This window comes from Olea europaea, unplaced genomic scaffold, assembly GCF_002742605.1.
Source record: "Olea europaea var. sylvestris unplaced genomic scaffold, O_europaea_v1 scaffold789, whole genome shotgun sequence".
In the NCBI taxonomy this organism is placed as follows: Eukaryota; Viridiplantae; Streptophyta; class Magnoliopsida; order Lamiales; family Oleaceae; genus Olea; species Olea europaea.
In genome coordinates, this window is record NW_019266317.1 from 62,079 (window position 1) to 83,402 (window position 21,324).

At 34.7% G+C, this 21,324-nt stretch overlaps 1 protein-coding gene across 1 annotated transcript; it reads left to right on the forward strand.

Annotated features, from left to right (window-relative positions):
* The first annotated feature begins 4,531 nt into the window (after window positions 1-4,531).
* On the forward strand, window positions 4,532-4,867 carry LOC111391400. The gene has a single exon (XM_023016614.1). It carries the CDS (start codon window positions 4,532-4,534, stop codon window positions 4,865-4,867), a length of 336 nt encoding a protein of 111 aa, XP_022872382.1.
* Window positions 4,868-21,324: the final 16,457 nt, after the last annotated feature.

Genomic DNA, 21,324 nt, shown 5'->3' on the forward strand with positions numbered 1-21,324 from the left:
TATATATATATATATATATATACACACACACACACACACACACACACACACACACACACACACACACACAACATCATATTCATGAAAAGCAAACTTTTACATGTTCTTATTTGCTAAAATTCATTAAACATACTTTCAGATGTGCAGCACACTCGCGAAATTTTATTTTACCAATTGCAGTTGACTATACAAAAAGACAAAAGTAGCTAAATTTCATTTTGAAGAGAAAACTCATTAAGTCAAAGTTTAAAGACTAGGCATAGAGCTGAATTCTCATAGTGGACAACAGCAATAGTTGCCAAATTTTACGCTATATAACAAACGACAGTGTACCACACAAATTTACACATAGATTTGAGGAAAGTACTTCACTCTTTTTCGCAAATAGCAGTTTGGTACAAGAGTGATGATATCTTTATGGATTTGGGGAAAGTGGAGCTTCACTCTTTTTTACAAATAGCAGTTTATTAACTGCATAGGAGTGACGATAACTTCAGGGTTTTGGGAAAAATAGAGCTTCACTATTCTTTGTCTTCAATGCAAGAATGAGGCATAAATGGAGAATGAGGGGTCAATGAGCTCACGTATCTTAGTCAGTATTCGACGAGATCGAAGTTAACTGTTGTTGGGCTTCAATGGTCGGAACTCAGAGGTGTATTTTCAATCTATTTGGGAGAGTAGCGTTTTGAAATTCATTCAGGCAAGTCAAACGGGTCGGAGTCAGTAAGAATTTAATTCGTGTTCCCATCTTTCCTTCACTCCTAGATTCCTCCTTTTTCCAACAATGGCATGTCGATTGTTTTAAAATCCTGTCACCAAAGATTGTCACTGAACCTATCCATTTAGACTAATTGTTAAATTATTTTAAAGAATTTAATTTATTTTATCAAAATCCTTTAAAATCTTCCCCTATCCTAAATCTAGCCTACCTATGCCCTTCCTTCCCTAAGCCCCCTCTCTCGATCGATCTCTCTATTGGGCCCATTTGCAACCTTCAATCCCAACAGTAAAATCTTCTCCCATTGCTTGCCTTTTTTCTACATCATTTTCATTACATCCTGTCCATTTTTCTATTCTCGAAATTTTACAAATTAATTTGTTGAAGTTCCTGAATACTAGTTTGGATCTTCACTTTCTTTATATGAGTTTAATGTTAACCCTTCAAGTAAATTTATTTGTACTCATGACATTTTGAAATAAAATAATAATTTAATTTTCAATAAATTATTTATTTTAATTTAAGTTTGTATTTTGCTCATAGATCGACTTGATAATATAAATCCAGTGTTTAAGTTGTTAAACACAGAAAAAGATTAAATTTATAATTTGATCTAAATGGTCCACAATCGATAAATTAAGACAATCAATTTATAATTTTCTCAATTTTATTTAAAGTTGATCCTGAATTTAGTAATAAAATTGATTGTACATTTTGGAATGTAATCGACTAGACCACGTGAAATTGATTTATGGTATTGACCCATATGAATTTAATTTCACTTGACTATTGTACATAGCCTTAATTCTGAGCGGGTAATGAAATTTAATTAATAACATGAAATTCTTTGAGGTATCGATGAGTGAGATGAGATTGCAAATCAATATTTTGGTGCCTTGGGAATTAAAGTGAATAATTGGAGAACATATATTCGCGATATGGAATCCATAACCTATTCAATAGGCATGATGTGGACCTCAAGAGATTTTGCTAGTGGACAATTAAATTCTGAGCTCGATAATTTGACATTAATTGTTGAATTAATAGTATGATGTGATCACATGAAATTATCACATAAAAAAATAAGATTTAGGACTTAATGTCTATTTGGGAAAAGGGTATTTTGGTCATTTTACCTTGTTCCAAATGTCCAACATGATTAACGGGCGTAATATGTGCGAACAATATGTCAAATTATATAATTATTCTAGCTTTAGTCAGTTTAATGAAGTTAAGAATGCAATCTCATTCTTTTAGTGGAATAAAACGTGTTTAATAAATTATCTAGACCGATTAAGAGGTGATCGAGTCAAGATTAATTTATCATAGCTTAATTTAATTGGGTATGTTTGGTCCCTTCTTTGGCTTCAAAATAAGAACCGAAATTAATTATAAGAGTTATAATATATTATTATTAACTATAGAAAGATAAATTAATCAAATCAAAATGTGTCACACATGTGCTGTGCATGTCCATTTAAGATATGGAAGACTTTGATTTGGATGAGAATTAAAAGTGTTCTTTTTATTTAGGATGTTTACCCAAACAAAAGAAAGAGTTCTTTTGGGATTGTAATACTCCTCTCATCAAATTCATATCATAAAGACACTCACATTATGTTTTATTGAATAAGCAAGATCACGATAATTCTTGTCCCTACACACGAAAGAAATCTTTGTAGTTTTGAGTTCTTGACCAAACGGTTTGACGGTGAATCAAGAGGATAAAATAAATAGACTTGACGATGGAATCAAGAAGATCAAAGGAATTTTTGTAAAGCACGGTACAAGGGTAATTCTTAAAACACTTATGTGTTTATCAATGTTTCATAATTATTTTATTCTTGTCGACACAATATTTAATAAATTCCTTATATTTTTCCAACACGTTCAACCTGGATCTATCAAACTATTGGCTGCCCAGTGTCATCAATAGACCACCCGCATGATTGAATTTAGAACTAAGAAGGTAAACCCACATGTATGAATTATAGAAAAAGAGTATCTTAGAGGGCTATGATTTTGGCCAAGATTTAATGATCTTGGAACATAATGAAAATTTCTATTGTGCTTAAAAGCACATGAAATTAAGTAAAATGGAACATATGTATTAAATGCAAGGAATTTTAATCGATCATGTGGGCATATATGTATAAATTATTGTGTATTAAATTAAAAGCTATCAAATTTGGTTAGGCTCAGTTTAAAGTGATTTAATAAGATTTCGATAATTTAAAGCATGGGCTTTTATGTGTAGAGATCGGTCATTGTTCCTAATCCCATGATGAGCCGAATTAGGTTAACAGGCAATCAGTATATAAATACAGTTATGGTCCCCAAATCACAGGGATTGATCATTATGTTCTGCCTCCCATCACTAGAGAAAAAAGGAGCTACTTGTTGATTTCAAAGACATAACCGTAGGATTCAATCGTTGCAATTAATAATGTCTAATTCAGGTACGCTTCCGCTTTAGTTTATGTGTTCTTAATGATCCAAAATGATAGATTTGGCTATTTTACGGTAATAATTTTTCCTACAAGTGGTATTGGAGCCAACTTTCATGTTGAATCATTGAGAATTGAATATTTATTTGGTTATTGTGACAATTTCAATATTTTCAAATTTAACAATTCCAGATCTATATTTTGTTAAATTTGAAAACTTTTACGGCATGTTTTTTCTTGTTGTCTTCCATAATTTTTTTTTAAAGTTAAGGAATTTTAGATTACGATTTTTTTAAGGTTAAAGTTTAAAAAAAGTCTTTCGATGGCGCAGTACCGCTGTTGTGTGATGCTGCGGGTGGTAAAGGATCGTAGCGCGATGGCCCGTGCAACATCCGACCTAGCGCTGCCAAGGGGGAAGAATGAAACTCTTTTTTTTTTAGGGTTTTCAGTTTGGGTGAAATTTGGGGACGGGGGCCTCACTGAAAATTGGTTTATTTGAGGCACATGTTTGCAATTTCATATTAGGGTTATAATTTTAAAGTTTCAGTCCCTAATGTTTAAAGTTCATCCAAATTGGGCTCTTAAGTTATGGATTTAATAATTCAGTCCCTAAAGTTTAAAAAATTAATTAATTTGGGTTATTAAAGTTCTGAATTTTGTAATTAAAGCCCTCAAAGTTTCTAATTTCTTCACATTGGCCCCTAAAGTTTTGAATTTATTAATTTTTGCCCCTTAAAGTTTTGAATTATTAACTTTTAGGCCCCTAAAGTTTAAAACTAAATAAAATATGCAAAATTGGTGGTTTTCTTTCTCAAACTTTGGTACTAAGGACTCTTTCGAAAGGCATAATATTCTAAAGTGAATGAATTAAGCAACATGTTGCCAAAGTAACCTCTATTGTGGAAATTAATTAACTTATAATATTAAAATGTGTTTGTGTGCATTATACGTGCAAATATTGATTGGCCCAAAGGAAGATCAATATTTTGCCGAATTGTATGTGCATCAGTGGTGATAAACATGTGGCAATTATTTGGTTTAATGTGTGATTAATAAATCGTACCAAAGAAATGTTTATTGGTTGACATATTATTTTATCATTAGTGTTTGATCACTACACCAAGATACCACTTACAAGTCAATATTTCTGTCCAAATACTAGATATTGATGTTGTGCTAGGTATCTTGTGATAGGTCATACCATTATTTGAGATTATTATTATTTGCAATTGAGGATACTCGTGTGAGCCATTCGTATTAATTGTTCTCTAATTTAGTTTTAAGTTTTACTGCTAATATTTATACTAGCATTAATTCAATTCCAATGTTTAATGGTACAAACTTCAAGACGTGACAAGAGAACGTAATGATTGTTCTCAAAGTCATGGACCTGGACATTGCTTTATGGGTCGATCAACCTTCTTCACTTACTGATAAAAGTATCTCGGATGACAACAAAGAGATGGAAAAATGGAAAAAGATCAAATCGCATAAGCTTAATGTCATAAAGTATTCTATTCCAGAAACATTCTGGGGCACTATGTCCGATAAGGTGACCACGGCTAAGAGTTTCTTTGAGGACCTTGATAAGAAGTTTGCTAAGAATGAAAAAGCTGAAACAAGTACAATTTTAGCACAGGTTGTCTCAATAAGGTATAAAGGGAAAGGAAATACATGGGAATGCATTATAGAAATGTCTTAAATTGTTTCAAAGCTAAAGGCACTCAAGTTGGATTTATTTGAAGACTTGTTAGTGCACTTAGTTCTGATATCCCTTTCGGCACATTTCAGTCAATTCAAGGTGAGCTACAACTATTTAAAGGACTCATGGTCCCTTAATGAGCTTAACTCACACTGTGTCCAACAAAAAGAAAGATTAAAACATGACAAGACATAAAGTGCTCATTTAGCCACCACCTCCAATGATAAAAAAAAACAAGAAAAAAAAGAAAATGAAGCTACGGGTACAACCTCACAAAAGAAACTGCATAAGGAACCAATTGAAGGTGATTGTTTCTTCTATGGAGCTAAAGGTCATAAGAAGAACAACTATTCCTACTATCACGTATGGTGTTTCAAGAAAGATATTTTTCTTCATTTGGTTTGTTCTGAGGTTTATTTAACTTTGGTACATAGATATACATAGTAGATAGATTCTGGTACAACAACTCACATTAGTGTGTCTATGCAAGGTTGTCTGAGTTGTCGAAAACCAAAAGATGGTGAAAGATACATCTATGTTGGCAAAGACAAGACGGTGGAAGTAGAGGCAATAGGAAAATTTAGGTAATTGTTAAAGACTATATTTTATTTAGAACTTAATGAGACATTTATTATACCTTCTTTTAGACGAAATTTGATTTCTATTTCTACTTTAGAAAATTTTGATTATTCTTGTTCATTTGAGAATGGAAAATTTAGTTTGTTTAATGATTCGAAATTGGTTGGCTTCAGCTCTTTAACGGGTTATGATAATCTTTATTTAATTGATACAATTGCTTTTGTTAATGAATCATTGCATGCAAGTACTCAAGGTGTAAAGCGAAAATTAATCGACGAGAATTCTGCCTCGTTGTGGCACAAGAGATTAGGTCATATATCCAAGAGAAGAATTATGAGACTTGTGTCTGACGGGATTCTCGATCCACTTGAATTCACAAATTATAATTTGTGTCTCAACTGTATAAAAAGAAAATAAACCAATAAAAGGAGATTTCAAGCCAAACGGGACCTTGGACTTCTTAGAACTTATACATACAGACATTTATAGACCATTCCCTACAAGTTCTTAGAATGGTCAACAATATTTTATAACATTCATAGATGATTAAAAGTATCAGATCTGATCGTGAGGTGAATACTATGGCCGATATAACGGTTCAGGTGAAAAACGTCCTGAACCATTTGCTAAATTCCTAAAGGATGTGATATCATCCCATAGTACACTATATCGGGTTTGAACACTATAAATGGTGTTGTTGAGATACAAAATAGAATGCTTAAGGACATGGTGACAAGTATGATTAGTCATTCTACCTTATCAGAATCTCTCTAGGGTGAAGTATTAAAGACCGGAGCGTATATACTCAACAGAGTTCTAACTAAGGCCACTGATAAAACCTCTAATGAGCTTTTGACGAGCAAGAGGCCTAGTTTGAAGCACATATAGATTTGGGGATGTCCAGTTGAGGTAAGGCCCTATAAGCCAAATGAAAAGAAATTGGACGCAAGACCATCAATTGCTATTTAATTGGATATTCTAAAAGGTTCAGGGATTACAAGTTTTATGATCCACAATTAAGGCAATTTTCGAGACAGAAAATGCTCGATTATTTGAGGATATTGAATTTGCAGGGGGAGAAAGGGTTGCAAGCTTTGTCTTTGATAAGGACTATGTTGAAATTCCTTCAATTACTATTGACAATGATCATATTTCTATCCCTGACATTTTTTAAGAAGCAACTCAGGATCAAGATAATGTCATTGTATCTATCTCTCAAAGTCAACAAATTGTTCCAAAAAAAAAAACAAACTTTACAACCTTAAGAACTGCATAAGAAGATCCATTAGAGAGAGAAGAAGTGCGGTTTCAGATGATTACATCCTATTTCTCCTAGAACATGAAGTTGACATTGGAGTGGTGGAAGATGATTTGATCAACCTCTGTTAAGCCATGAAAAGTTCTAATTCTCAAAGTGGCTCGATGCCATAAATGAAGAGATAAAGTCCATGAAGGACAATGATGTATGGGACCTCGTTCCATTGCCTGAAAGTGCAAATCCCGTTGGTTTCAATTAGATATTTAAGATCAAGAAGGATTCGAAGGATGATGTAGAGAGGTATAAGGCTAGTATTGTAGCAAAGGGCCTTACACAGAAAGAAGACATCCATTATAAAGAGACATTCTCTCCGATTTCTTCAAAACACTCGTTTGGGACTATAATGGCATTGATACCGCATTTCGATCTTGAGTTACATCAAATGGATGTTAAGATAGCGTTTTTCAGTACATTTATCAAACAATTTATATGGTACAACCAGAAAACTTCGAATCGGATGATGCAAAGGAAATGGTTTGTAAACTAAAGAAATCCATCTATAGACTTAAACAGGCGTCTCGTCAATGGTATTACAAGTTTCATCAAGTGATCATCTCATTTGATTTTTAGAAGAATTTGGTCGATAATTGTATATACCACAAGTTTAGTGGAAATAAGAATATTTTTCTAATTTTATATGTCAATAACATATTGCTTGCTAGCAAAAATATAGGCCTATTGCACAAAACAAGAGATTTCTAGAAAAAAATTTGAGATGAAAGATTTTGGTGACGCCTCTTTTGTAGGAATTCAGAAACACCGAGATCGTTCTCGGGGTATCCTTGAATTATCACAAAAGTACTATATCGAAAAGTTACTTAAAATATATGGTATGTAAGATTGTAAACCAGGTGACACCTCTGTGGCTAAAGGAGACAAGTTCAGTTTAAGCCAGTGCCCTAAAAATTACTTGGAAATTAAATGAATCCAGAAGATTCCTTAATCTTCAGCTATAGGAACTTTATGTATGCTCAGGTTTGTAAGCGTCCAAATATAGCATACATTGTTGGGATCGTAGAGAGATATTTAGGTAATCTGGGAATGAATCATTGGAAAGCAGCCAAATGGGTCATGCGGTATTTACAGAGAACAAAAGACTGTATGCTCGCACACAGGAGATCAGATCAGTTGTAGATCATCGGTTATTCTGATTTCCATTTTGCGGGATGCCAAAATAGTAGGAAATTCACTTCAAGCTATATTTACCTGCTTGCTGGAGGTGCTATTTCCTGAAAAAGTACTAAACAGACACTCATAACTACTTTCGTCATAGCAGTGGAGTTTATAGCGTGTTATGAGACTTCAAACCATGGAATATGGTCATGCAATTTTGTCACTGGGTTGTGCATTGTGGATAGTATAGAAAGATGGCTCAAGTTATTTTGTTTCAATAAATTAGCAGTGCTGTATTCCAATAACAACAGGAGCTCGACGAAGTCGAAATATATAAAGATTCAACTGTACAAAAAGAAAATAAACCAATAAAAGGAGATTTCAAGCCAAACGGGACCTTGGACTTCTTAGAACTTATACATACAGACATTTATAGACCATTCCCTACAAGTTCTTAGAATGGTCAACAATATTTTATAACATTCATAGATGATTAAAAGTATCAGATCTGATCGTGAGGTGAATACTATGGCCGATATAACGGTTCAGGTGAAAAACGTCCTGAACCATTTGCTAAATTCCTAAAGGATGTGATATCATCCCATAGTACACTATATCGGGTTTGAACACTATAAATGGTGTTGTTGAGATACAAAATAGAATGCTTAAGGACATGGTGACAAGTATGATTAGTCATTCTACCTTATCAGAATCTCTCTAGGGTGAAGTATTAAAGACCGGAGCGTATATACTCAACAGAGTTCTAACTAAGGCCACTGATAAAACCTCTAATGAGCTTTTGACGAGCAAGAGGCCTAGTTTGAAGCACATATAGATTTGGGGATGTCCAGTTGAGGTAAGGCCCTATAAGCCAAATGAAAAGAAATTGGACGCAAGACCATCAATTGCTATTTAATTGGATATTCTAAAAGGTTCAGGGATTACAAGTTTTATGATCCACAATTAAGGCAATTTTCGAGACAGAAAATGCTCGATTATTTGAGGATATTGAATTTGCAGGGGGAGAAAGGGTTGCAAGCTTTGTCTTTGATGAGGACTATGTTGAAATTCCTTCAATTACTATTGACAATGATCATATTTCTATCCCTGACATTTTTTAAGAAGCAACTCAGGATCAAGATAATGTCATTGTATCTATCTCTCAAAGTCAACAAATTGTTCCAAAAAAAAAAAAAACTTTACAACCTTAAGAACTGCATAAGAAGATCCATTAGAGAGAGAAGAAGTGCGGTTTCAGATGATTACATCCTATTTCTCCTAGAACATGAAGTTGACATTGGAGTGGTGGAAGATGATTTGATCAACCTCTGTTAAGCCATGAAAAGTTCTAATTCTCAAAGTGGCTCGATGCCATAAATGAAGAGATAAAGTCCATGAAGGACAATGATGTATGGGACCTCGTTCCATTGCCTGAAAGTGCAAATCCCGTTGGTTTCAATTAGATATTTAAGATCAAGAAGGATTCGAAGGATGATGTAGAGAGGTATAAGGCTAGTATTGTAGCAAAGGGCCTTACACAGAAAGAAGACATCCATTATAAAGAGACATTCTCTCCGATTTCTTCAAAACACTCGTTTGGGACTATAATGGCATTGATACCGCATTTCGATCTTGAGTTACATCAAATGGATGTTAAGATAGCGTTTTTCAGTACATTTATCAAACAATTTATATGGTACAACCAGAAAACTTCGAATCGGATGATGCAAAGGAAATGGTTTGTAAACTAAAGAAATCCATTTATGGGCTCAAATAGGCGTCTCGTCAATGGTATTACAAGTTTCATCAAGTGATCATCTCATTTGATTTTTAGAAGAATTTGGTCGATAATTGTATATACCACAAGTTTAGTGGAAATAAGAATATTTTTCTAATTTTATATGTCAATAACATATTGCTTGCTAGCAAAAATATAGGCCTATTGCACAAAACAAGAGATTTCTAGAAAAAAATTTGAGATGAAAGATTTTGGTGACGCCTCTTTTGTAGGAATTCAGAAACACCGAGATCGTTCTCGGGGTATCCTTGAATTATCACAAAAGTACTATATCGAAAAGTTACTTAAAATATATGGTATGTAAGATTGTAAACCAGGTGACACCTCTGTGGCTAAAGGAGACAAGTTCAGTTTAAGCCAGTGCCCTAAAAATTACTTGGAAATTAAATGAATCCAGAAGATTCCTTAATCTTCAGCTATAGGAACTTTATGTATGCTCAGGTTTGTAAGCGTCCAAATATAGCATACATTGTTGGGATCGTAGAGAGATATTTAGGTAATCTGGGAATGAATCATTGGAAAGCAGCCAAATGGGTCATGCGGTATTTACAGAGAACAAAAGACTGTATGCTCGCACACAGGAGATCAGATCAGTTGTAGATCATCGGTTATTCTGATTTCCATTTTGCGGGATGCCAAAATAGTAGGAAATTCACTTCAAGCTATATTTACCTGCTTGCTGGAGGTGCTATTTCCTGAAAAAGTACTAAACAGACACTCATAACTACTTTCGTCATAGCAGTGGAGTTTATAGCGTGTTATGAGACTTCAAACCATGGAATATGGTCATGCAATTTTGTCACTGGGTTGTGCATTGTGGATAGTATAGAAAGATGGCTCAAGTTATTTTGTTTCAATAAATTAGCAGTGCTGTATTCCAATAACAACAGGAGCTCGACGAAGTCGAAATATATAAAGATCAAGTTCCTGGCTGTTAAAGAAAAAGTTCAGAGTCGACAGGTGTTAATAGAGCATATCGAGACAAACTCCGTAGTTGCGGATCTGCTTACTAAGAGATTGATACCCAAGGTCTTTCATGAGGACACTACTCGTATGGGTGTAATATCTCTTGAGGATGTCTAGTTTCAATAGAAGTTTGTATTTTTGCTATTCATATTGGACACATGTACTGTTATTTTGGATATAGTTTTTGGTTAAAATTATTTTCAATTATAAAGTTTTTCTTTGATTTATTACCTCTGAACTTCTTTGAAAATGATCTCACTAAGGTATTAAGGTGGACCAATTGGAAAGTTAAGATCACATCATATGTATTCAATGCTACACATCCATACTTGATCCATGTCATTCAGTTATATCAATATACATGACCATTGATGGGTTTAGTTATGATGAAAGTAGCGAGAACCATATTGATCCTATGTTAATTGATTGATGGACCAAATTGTTTGAAGATGCATTCGGTAATGATAGTAAAATTCTAAGTACTCATAAGGTTATGTTTAATGCATAATTATAAAGTGACACATATTATCCAAGTGGAAGATTGTAAGGAATTTTAATCAATCACGTGGACTTATATGTGTAAATTATTGTATATTAAACTAAAGACTATTAAATTTGGTTAAGCCCAGTTTAAATTGATCTAATAAGGTTTCAGTATTTTGGGCTTTAATGCATCTAATTTAAAGTATGGGCTTTTATGTGTAGAGTTCGGGCCATTGTTCCTAATTTCATGATGGGCCGGATTAGGTTAATGGGCAACCAGTATATAAACACAGTTATGGTCTCCAAATCCCAAGGATTGCTCATTTTATCCTGCCGTCCATCACAAGAGAGAAAAAAGGAATTACTTGTTGATTTGGAAGCATAATCGTAGGATTCAATCATTGCGATTAACAATGTTTGATTCAGATACACTTCCGCTTTAGTTTATGTGTTCTTGATGATCCAACATGATAAATATGACCATTTTACGGTAACAATTTTTCCTACAATAAAAATGCAATGAACCTGAAACGGCTGTTTGTTGTTAAAAATTTAATATAGTACCATTTCATTGGGTCTTGATTAGGATTGATTTTAGAGCCCAACTTCTAATTGTTTTATAGTCAAAATTATTATTTTTATTTAATAAACATAAAAAAAAAACTTATTATAAAAGAATTTGTGCCAATCCGACAACAGATTTCGAGTAGTAATAGTTTTTCAGATACTGCTTTTAGTATTTTCCTATCATGGATGATTAAAATTATACCTATTCTAAACTTTATTAGTTAAACATATTGCTTTTTAGTCATAAATTTATCGATATTTCAACAATAATGTATAATTCTATCATTTAAATTTATTTGAATATTTTTTATACTAACGAATTATGCTTTTTTTTTTTTTGTAATTTTTTAAACTTTGAGATTTATTTAATTTTTTTCTTCATTTTATAATAACCGTGCTTTGGATATTTTTTTTTTTTTGAAAAAAACCATATAATTATATATCATTATAAAAGTTTAAATAAATTTTAAAATACTACAAATGATAACAATATTAAAATGACATTATTATAATCTATGTCCTTTATGGTATTTAACAAATACGTAACTGATTATTCTCACATATTTTTTCTTGAACACAACAAAAGTAGATTCTCTTAAAAGCATGGTCATGTCATCCCAAGCTCTCCACCAATGCAAAAATAGATAAACATTTTCTTTGATGAGGTGATTTTCACAATCCCTGACTACTAATAATGCCACATTTTTCATATCGCCACTACTGCCTATTAACAATCTATCTTGACTACTATGTCCTTCTTTGGCTTGTCTAATGCTTCAACTATAAAGTTTGTCAATGTCATAAATGGTTAAACCCGCAATTTTATTCTTGTACTGTGTGGCTAGATTATAATGATTTTTTCTATTTGAAGCAACATAAAAATTAAACAAAACATAAGTCTGAAACTGTGTCATCTATTGTGCTTGATATTTGTATATATATGTTAAATAAAATGATGTATAAAATTATATTTCTTTAACTAAAATCATGTGCATGTAAATACGATAAAATCGTAACTTAATAGTGCAAATTATTGAATAGAGTTACGACTTATCAAAATAATGATACGTGTATAATAATGATTAAATCACCACTTACTAAAACATAAAATTAGAAGGATATAATATGAAACAGTGCATGCGATTGCAAATTTCCTTAAGACAGATTTCTCCTCCGGCATTACTACTAACAGAATTAAATGGATGTCTCCCAATATACAATTTTTACTACAAAATTAGTGTGGCAAAATAATAAATTTGCCTTACTAACGAAAACATGAATGTGCTCTTCAAGACTAGATGATATCGAATATTAAAATATTGAACACAAAACTCGAAAATAATTTGAAAATTATTTTGAGAAGGAATCTTTTAAAAATTGATTTGGAGTAAAGAAAATAAAACTAGGAGAATCCAATTTATAGATTTCAATATATCTTTTTCAAAATGATAGCCTTTTTTTGGTACAAAATTCATTTGGATTATCACGTGGTAGCCAGCAACAAGTCATTTCAGTCCTTCACTTCACTCACCGGTCTACATGGTCTCATTGAGGCCGTCAAATTGGGGAAGTCAAAGTGATGCATCACCTAATCGAAGTGTCACGTCGAGGTCAAACCTCCATGGTCGAGGTAAGGTGTCACGATCTGTTATTGCCTATTATCAAAGCGACAGGTTTTTGAATGCACAAATGCATCTTTGTTCCTTTGCTTCTTTCAAGAGATCTTATGTACAAGATCTTCTGTAATTGATTAACATGACCTCTCGGTAACAGACACCTCTCAATCATCTTGTCAATCTACATTCAGATGTCAAACCTAGACGATAGATAGGTGACCACTTTAAAAAATCATTAAATGTCCTTTGAACTTAGGACTGCGAGGTGATACATAAGAGATGATGCATTGATTGTTAACATGAGGTCACTTATCTTTCATCCAATAATAATCCCTTCAAACTCTCTCACTATAAAATTTCACACTTAATGTTATGTGAACATAATGCAACTTTACACTTTCAGTAGTAATATTGTTCGTCATTATTGTTTCCTCTCCACAACCCATTACCCGTACACATTTTTGTGGCTCACGTCTCCCGTTCATCCACACAAAAAAATATGTAAGTTGAGTGACTTGATCGTTGATACTCACAGCAGCCTCCTTACCATTGGAGGACATGTGCTTCTAACAATTTGTACAATTGTGTCGGAGTCGTGTGTGGACATGAGTAGAGCTAGAATCTATTAACAACGTCATCGATCAAAAACCAAGGTGAACAACAGTATAATGCTAAGGAAAACTAAGGTTGCAATTCTTTTGAGTGTGGATAAACTACAACTAACATAGCTCTTGTGTGACTTCAACGTGTGACTCAATTGCTTCCATGAAGCCGCAGTATGTTACCTATCAGTGGAAAAAGAGATTTATTTGTATCTCATAAAATTAGAGAATAACAATTTATCCGTTGATTTATGATCACTTATTTGAGAATCAAATATCTCGTTTGTTGACTTTATCGTTAAGAAAATTGATATAAAAAAAAATGTCTATCAACGATGACTTTTTTTTTCTTTTCCCCAAAATATCCTAACCTACATTATCTCTCGCCACCTTAAACGTGATACATACAAATTTTACCTGTTTACTAATTTTAATGTAAAAAAACTAGGAAATTGACACAAGTACCACTAAATTGGGCAAGTTATCAATTATGGCACTTTATTAAGTTGACTAAATTGATATTTGTGTGTACAAATTTTGCACATAATTTTGCCTTCATGTCTTCCAGTGACAATGTGCTATATAATCATAAGCAAGAGCATAATCAAAGCCAACAATAACACACTTAAAAATACTAAATAACACATAGACCACGAAAAAATAACTAGCATATAATCTGAATCTAACCCTTGTGGTGGCTAGTCACCTAATGTTCAAAGGTTGAGTTTTTTTCTATCTCGACTTAGTGGTACTTGAATAAACTAGAACTTCTTCCTCTGAACGAAGTATTGCTTGTCAACATTCCCATCAGCCATCAATTTTGTGGGATGTAAAACATGTCAACTCTAGTCCCAAAGCATTTGGTTCAGAAGAAAATGTTACTTCCCAGAGCAGAGTGAATCTCTGAGTCCTCACTCAATTGTGATCCATTAGCATTCCTCATTGGACCATTAAAAGAGATGTCTATACTAGGGCCATGTAAAACTCTCAAATCGAATTGGATCAAAATGAATTGAGCATTTCGGTTAAATTTTGTTTAAGTTAAATACACGAACGGGTATCAGAATCGTGAACTAATGAGTTTGGCTCGGTTCTCGATCAGGGGTGAATCCAGGGTCTTAGTTCAATTAGGGCAGACCCGAACGTTGAACGTTAACTGTCAACAGTCAGCATCCGTGATGGGCGAATCATTTATTAATATTCAATTAAATAGTATTCAAAAAATCGTACGGACTAGAACTAGATACAACACTAGAACTGGAACTATGTACAAACTTTCATTTCGAATGAAAAAATAGTTCCATAATCTGCAAAATTGCCTTTATTTATTTTTCAATTAAACAAGCAATATATGTTAACAAAATGTCAATATTCAGTTTATAATTAAAGTTAATTAACAAGTATTATTAATTTATTATATTAACAAAGTTCAAATTATTTATAATCTTCCAAATCTAATGAACTAGCAATAACTTAACACGAACTAGAACTAGAAGGTAGGGATTTCATCTTGAATTATTGATCACAAATCATAGTCATAACTCATAAAACATAAAACATAAAACATAACTAGTAAAACACAAGTCATAGATTCAGAGCTCAAAAATAAAACATAAATCAAAAAAATGAATTAAAAGGACAAAAAACAAAAACAAAACAAACAAACAAACAAACAAAAAAGTGAAAGAGAAGAGAGGGCTCACAAGTCACATGCGTGAGCGGCACTCAGGCAGACTCTGTTGAGGCAAGAGTAGCCCATTCTTATTTCCTGAAGAAGATATTATTATACAAAAAAGTAAGTTTACAGGTTTGCATAATTTGCATTAATCCAAGGCAGACACATGGAAATCGAAAAAATGAGCCATTAGAACTTAGAAGTTTCTCACCAGCACATAGGCGTCCTCTTTCTAATGCCACCAATTGAGGTTTTGAGCACCGAAATAACTAATAACATCTGCAGCCAACATTAGGGAGAAGGAGAGTAGTTACAGAAGGGTTTGCTACGATTATTGCCTCTGATTTGGAGGTGTGATTGCAGTTATGTGTATACATCCATCAATCAACATCCATGGTTTGGGTCTAATTTTTTTTCAAACAAAGAGGCCCAACTCGTCTGCCCAAAGAAAAAGGCCTAAACTAAAAAAAAAAGGACCCAAATTCAAATTTTCATCTTCCTCCTTCGGTCCTCCCTTCTTCAGTTCAGTTGCGGCTCTGCAACTTCCAATCTTCCACCTGGCGGCTAGCGAAGACTCCGACGGATCCAGTTAGGGAGGCCGCCTAAGCTTGTCACTACCTGGATCCACCAATGTTTTCGATTCTAGACGAAGAATTGAATAATTGAATCTTCCTATATTTTTTTATATTAAGCCCCTATTTGGTACTAAATAAAATATAGATTTTAATCTAATTTAAAGCCAACCATTCATTTCTACAACATATTTCATGGGTCTCATAACCTTTCAACCATACATTTCATCAACTTCTATCGAAATATACTAAAAATTCGATTTTAATTGCTACCAAATAGGGGCTAAATAAGTTAAACTATTTTATTTATTTATTTATTTTTGTAAATAAATTTGCCAATTAATTAATCGAGCTTAAAGTATCATTTTCGTGTTTTCAGCCCAAGCCCAACTTTGTAATTCAAATTTCAAAGAATCAAAATTGAGTTTCTTAAGTTTTTCTAAATTATCTTGCTATTCTCAAATAATTGAAGTTGAGCGGTTGCACCTCTTTTTATCTTATGATTTTTCAACCCCATTTATTGAATTTTCTCCACTTTGATCAAGGTAAGCTAATCTTCTTCTCATTTCTTTCTAATAATTTCTTACGATTCAATTTATAAATACTATAATTTATAATTAGTATTCAAGATATTTATTGTGAGCTCGCGCATTTGTGTGTTTTCCTTTATTTCAGTAGTTACCTTCTTTTCTAATAATTTCTCATGCTTCGTTATATAAACATTATGATTTATAACTAGTGTTCAAGATATTTATTGTTATTTGTATATTTTTAAATTGGACTACGTTATTTTCTAAGAGTTATTGTAGTGTTGCTGTAAGAATTCAGATTGAACATGTCATTAGTTGGATTAATGTAATATTGTTGTAAATGTAATAAAAAAATTAATTATGGTACGGAACCAAATCGAATTCAAATGGAGGCGAACCAGTATGGTTCCACTTATTAAATACTCGAAAATTCTGATTCGATTAAATGACACAAAGATGTATTTATTTCAATTAAGAATTTCATGGAAGAATTTTCTGAATATGAATGCACAAAATTAACAGCAGAAAAAGTATATAAAAACGTAGTACACCCAAGCTCAACAAAGCAAAAGGTGAAAACTTCTGCATCTTTTGTACTTGGTTTAGTTAAGTTCAGGAAACTTGAATGTTCAAAGATATTATTTTAGACCAGTCCCGGAGAGGAGGAGGATTGTGGTTGATTAATGGCTAACCAGTGTAAGCTTTGTCAAATCTCATGATATTGAATCCCAATAAACCAATCATGGGGATGTCAATCAACGAGTTAACATAAAGACGTTCACCTAATTGACCCAAATTTTTTTAATTAAAAAGACTTAAATCAAATGTAAACACCAACCCAAGTATGGTAAACATAGTCTCTACATCCTTGTATGGAAACCAATCTTTCATGGGTGGAAACATTACGTTTGTGTTTTACACTCTGATACACATCAGTTCTTTTAATTAAAAAATAAATAAATGAATAGGGAAGCAACTCATTTTAGTAAAAATGTTAGGACAAATATTTGGTGCGCAGCAAAAGAAGTCTCAAAAAGTTTATTAAGGCTTGGCATCAAAATTAAGTTCAATATTACATGTCTGATCATATATTTAGAAAAGCGGTAAGTTACTAGTTTGTTAGCTAAAGTAGGGGAGGGTAGTTTTATTTCACTCTGCCAGAAATCATGGGTGAAAAATTGGGAGATAACTGAGAACTTAGCTTTCAAGAGGCTTAGCTCTGTCCCCATTTTAATCCTTAATTTCTGCCTGAGAGAACTGAAGCTACACCCACCCTGCCCCGCTTCATTTATAATGAGAAGCCTATACAATTCATTCTAGTAAATTCCTATAATACCCTTCCCCTACTATAGCTAACCAACTAGTAACCTATCAAAAATCAGCCAGATAACATTCTTTTAAATATGGCCAAATAACGGGGGAAAAACAAGATAAAACATAAAAAGGGATGGCATGATCAGCAACTAAATGAAGCAACTGATGAGGAATCCAAGGCCCTCAGCCTCCTTAACCAACTTGCACGGTGGCGAAGTAGCGATATTGTTGGGAAAACACCTCCCAAAGATAGCCCAAAGATCAAACAAAGTTGGCAAAATGAAAATTTCCAAACCACTTGAAGAACAAGAAAATGGGGAAGAAATGATTTCAATGGAATATATGAAGAACAATGGATTGGATTACTTGAACAAGGCTCAAGTTAATCCCCAAAAAAAGAAAATAGCTTTGAATTTATACCCAAAAAGAACAACCTCTTACTTTTTAAATTCAATCCAAGCTCTCTCACTTTTCTCTCCAAAAAACGGGTGTTCAATGAAGGGGAAAAACACCAGCTATATATAGAATGAATCAGGCGCCATGGCGCCAAGATTGATCAGAACCATGGGCGCCATGGCGCCAGCATCACTCGACCATTTTTTTACACTTTGGGCGCCATGGCGCCCAATCTTCAAAAAAAAAATTGTGAGAAATAGTGCAGGGAGTCAGGCGTCATGGCGCCCAAAGTGTAAAAAAATGGTCCAGTGATTCTGGCACCATGGCGCCAAGATTGATCAGAACCATGGGCGCCATGGCGCCAGCATCACTGGACCATTTTTTTACACTTTGGGCGCCATGGCGCCCAATCTTGGCGCCATGGCGCCTGACTCCCTGTACTATTTCTCACAATTCTCCAACTCGTACATCATTTGATAGACCTCAAATTTTGGATGAACACAAGAAGAAGCAGCAAGCGCCAAACTCGGCTGCACCATTCAAACCATGGTTGCCTACGTACCCAAAACTCGGGATCAAGCCTCCGTAGTTCACCTCCACCTTCATAAACTCTCCACCTCATTTCAACCCCACCCCGAAGGGCCATGCCCACTCGGGCATATCAACACGGACTAATTTGAAGCAAGTCCAAGCAATGTTGAAATTTGCTACCCGTTACCACTTTGGTTAACATGTCAGCTGTGTTCTCATTTGTGTGTACCTTCGAGAGTGAAATATCAGCTTCCTCTATAACATCACGCACAAAATGATACTTGACGTCAATATGCTTGGTTCGAGCATGATGAACCTGATTCTTAGCCAAGTGAATCGCACTCTGGCTATCACACCACAAGTCCACACAATCCTGCTCAATCCCCAAATCATCTAGAAGACCCCATAACCACAATGCTTCCTTCACTCCCTCTGCCATGGCCATATACTCGGCCTCTGTAGTAGAAAGAGCAACTGTAGCCTGTAACATCGATCGCCAACTAACTGGGGCACCATGTATGCAAAATACATATCCAGTAGTAGATCGTCGTCTATCTAGATCACCCGCATAATCCGAGTCCACAAACCCACTTATATGACATGCATCTCCACCAAAACATAAACCCGTATCCGCGGTATCTTTCAAGTACCTCACGATCCACTTCACAGCTTCCCAGTGCGCCTTCCCCGAATTCGCCATGAATCTACTGATCACACTCACCGCCTGTGAAATATCTGGGCGTGTACACATCATGGCATACATCAAACTACCAACTGCACTAGCATAAGGCATACGATCCATGCGTACCTTTTCTTCCGCTGTAGTAGGAGACTGTTTACCAGAGAGCCTAAAATGTGGAGCTAATGGAGTCACCACCGACTTTGCACCTTGCAACCCGAACCTAGCAATAACCCACTCAATGTAGCCTTTCTGACTCAAGAACATTCGCCAGTTCATCCTCTCTCTTCTGATCTCCATACCCAATATTTTCTTAGCAGCTCCCATATCCTTCATCTCAAACTCTTTACCAAGTTGAGATTTCAACTTATCTATCTCCACCTTGCTTTTCGAAGCGATAAGCATGTCATTCACATATAGAAGAAGATAGATATAGTTACCTCCCCGAAGTTTCCGAATATAAACACAGCAGTCATACTCACTTCTGGAGAAACCATGCTTTAGCATGAAGGAGTCAAATCGCTTGTACCACTGCCGAGGAGATTGCTTCAATCCATATAGTGATTTTCTCAAGCGACATACCTGACGTTCCTTATCCTCAACCTTGTAGCCATCAGGTTGATGCATATAGATCTCCTCATCCAAGTCCCCGTGCAAGAAGGCGGTTTTGACATCGAGTTGTTCCAGCTCAAGATCATGATGAGCAATAATACTCAATAGCACCCGAATGGAAGTGTGCTTGACCACAGCAGAAAAGATCTCATTGTAGTCAACTCCCTCTCTTTGTGTAAACCCCTTAGCCACTAACCTCACTTTGAATCTTGTGCCACCGAGTTTGGTAGGATCCTCCTTCTTTTTATACAACCACTTGCAACCAATAACTTTCTTGCCTATGGGCAATGGGACAACCCCCCATGTTTGGTTCTTGTGAAGTGATTCCATCTCTTCTTCCATTGCTGCCAACCAACTCTCGCTATTATTGTTTAAAATAGCTTCCTTGAAAGTGGTAGGCTCATCATCCTCCACCGAGAGTGCATACTCAACCAAATTTGTCTGCCCATAGTGCCTCAAAAGCTCGTCTGACCCCAACTTTAGAATTTGCTTGTAAGTACGGCGTGGCCTAGAGGAAGCCAAGTTATCTGCAAGTTGCTGCTGTTGCTGTGCCTGTACATTCTCTTGCTGAATCGCCTCTTGTTCAAGTGCATCATCACTCTCATCTTGAGTGTCTGTTTGAAGCTCCTCTTGAACATGCCTAGAATCAGGTTGATCTCTAGGTTCTATGTCAACAACTTGAGATATTGTAGTCTCAACATCATCACCACCGGGCACTGTAGCTTTCAACGAAGCTACCATGGAGTTCTCATCAAAAGTAACATCTCTGCTGATTATGAACTTAGAATCCTCTAAACACCAAAGGTAATAGCTTTTAACACCTACCGCATACCCTAAGAATATAGCCTTCTTAGCCCTCGCATCAAGCTTTCCCTCGTTGACATGATAGTAGGCTGTGCATCCGAATGTTCTGAGTTTCTCATAATCTGCATGTTCTCCTGTCAATACCCTATAAGGTACATCTCCATCTAACCTTGAATGTGGAGATCGGTTCACAATGTAGCACGCATTTGCAACCGACTCTGCCCACCATTCTCTGCCCAAACCAGCATAGGATCGCATACACATCGATTTCTCTCGAAATGTGCGATTCAGTCTTTCCGCGA

What these genes read in the sequence shown, in the direction of transcription:
- LOC111391400 (XM_023016614.1), top strand. Translation starts at nt 4,532, where the DNA reads ATGATTGTTCTCAAAGTCATGGACCTGGACATTGCTTTATGGGTCGAT.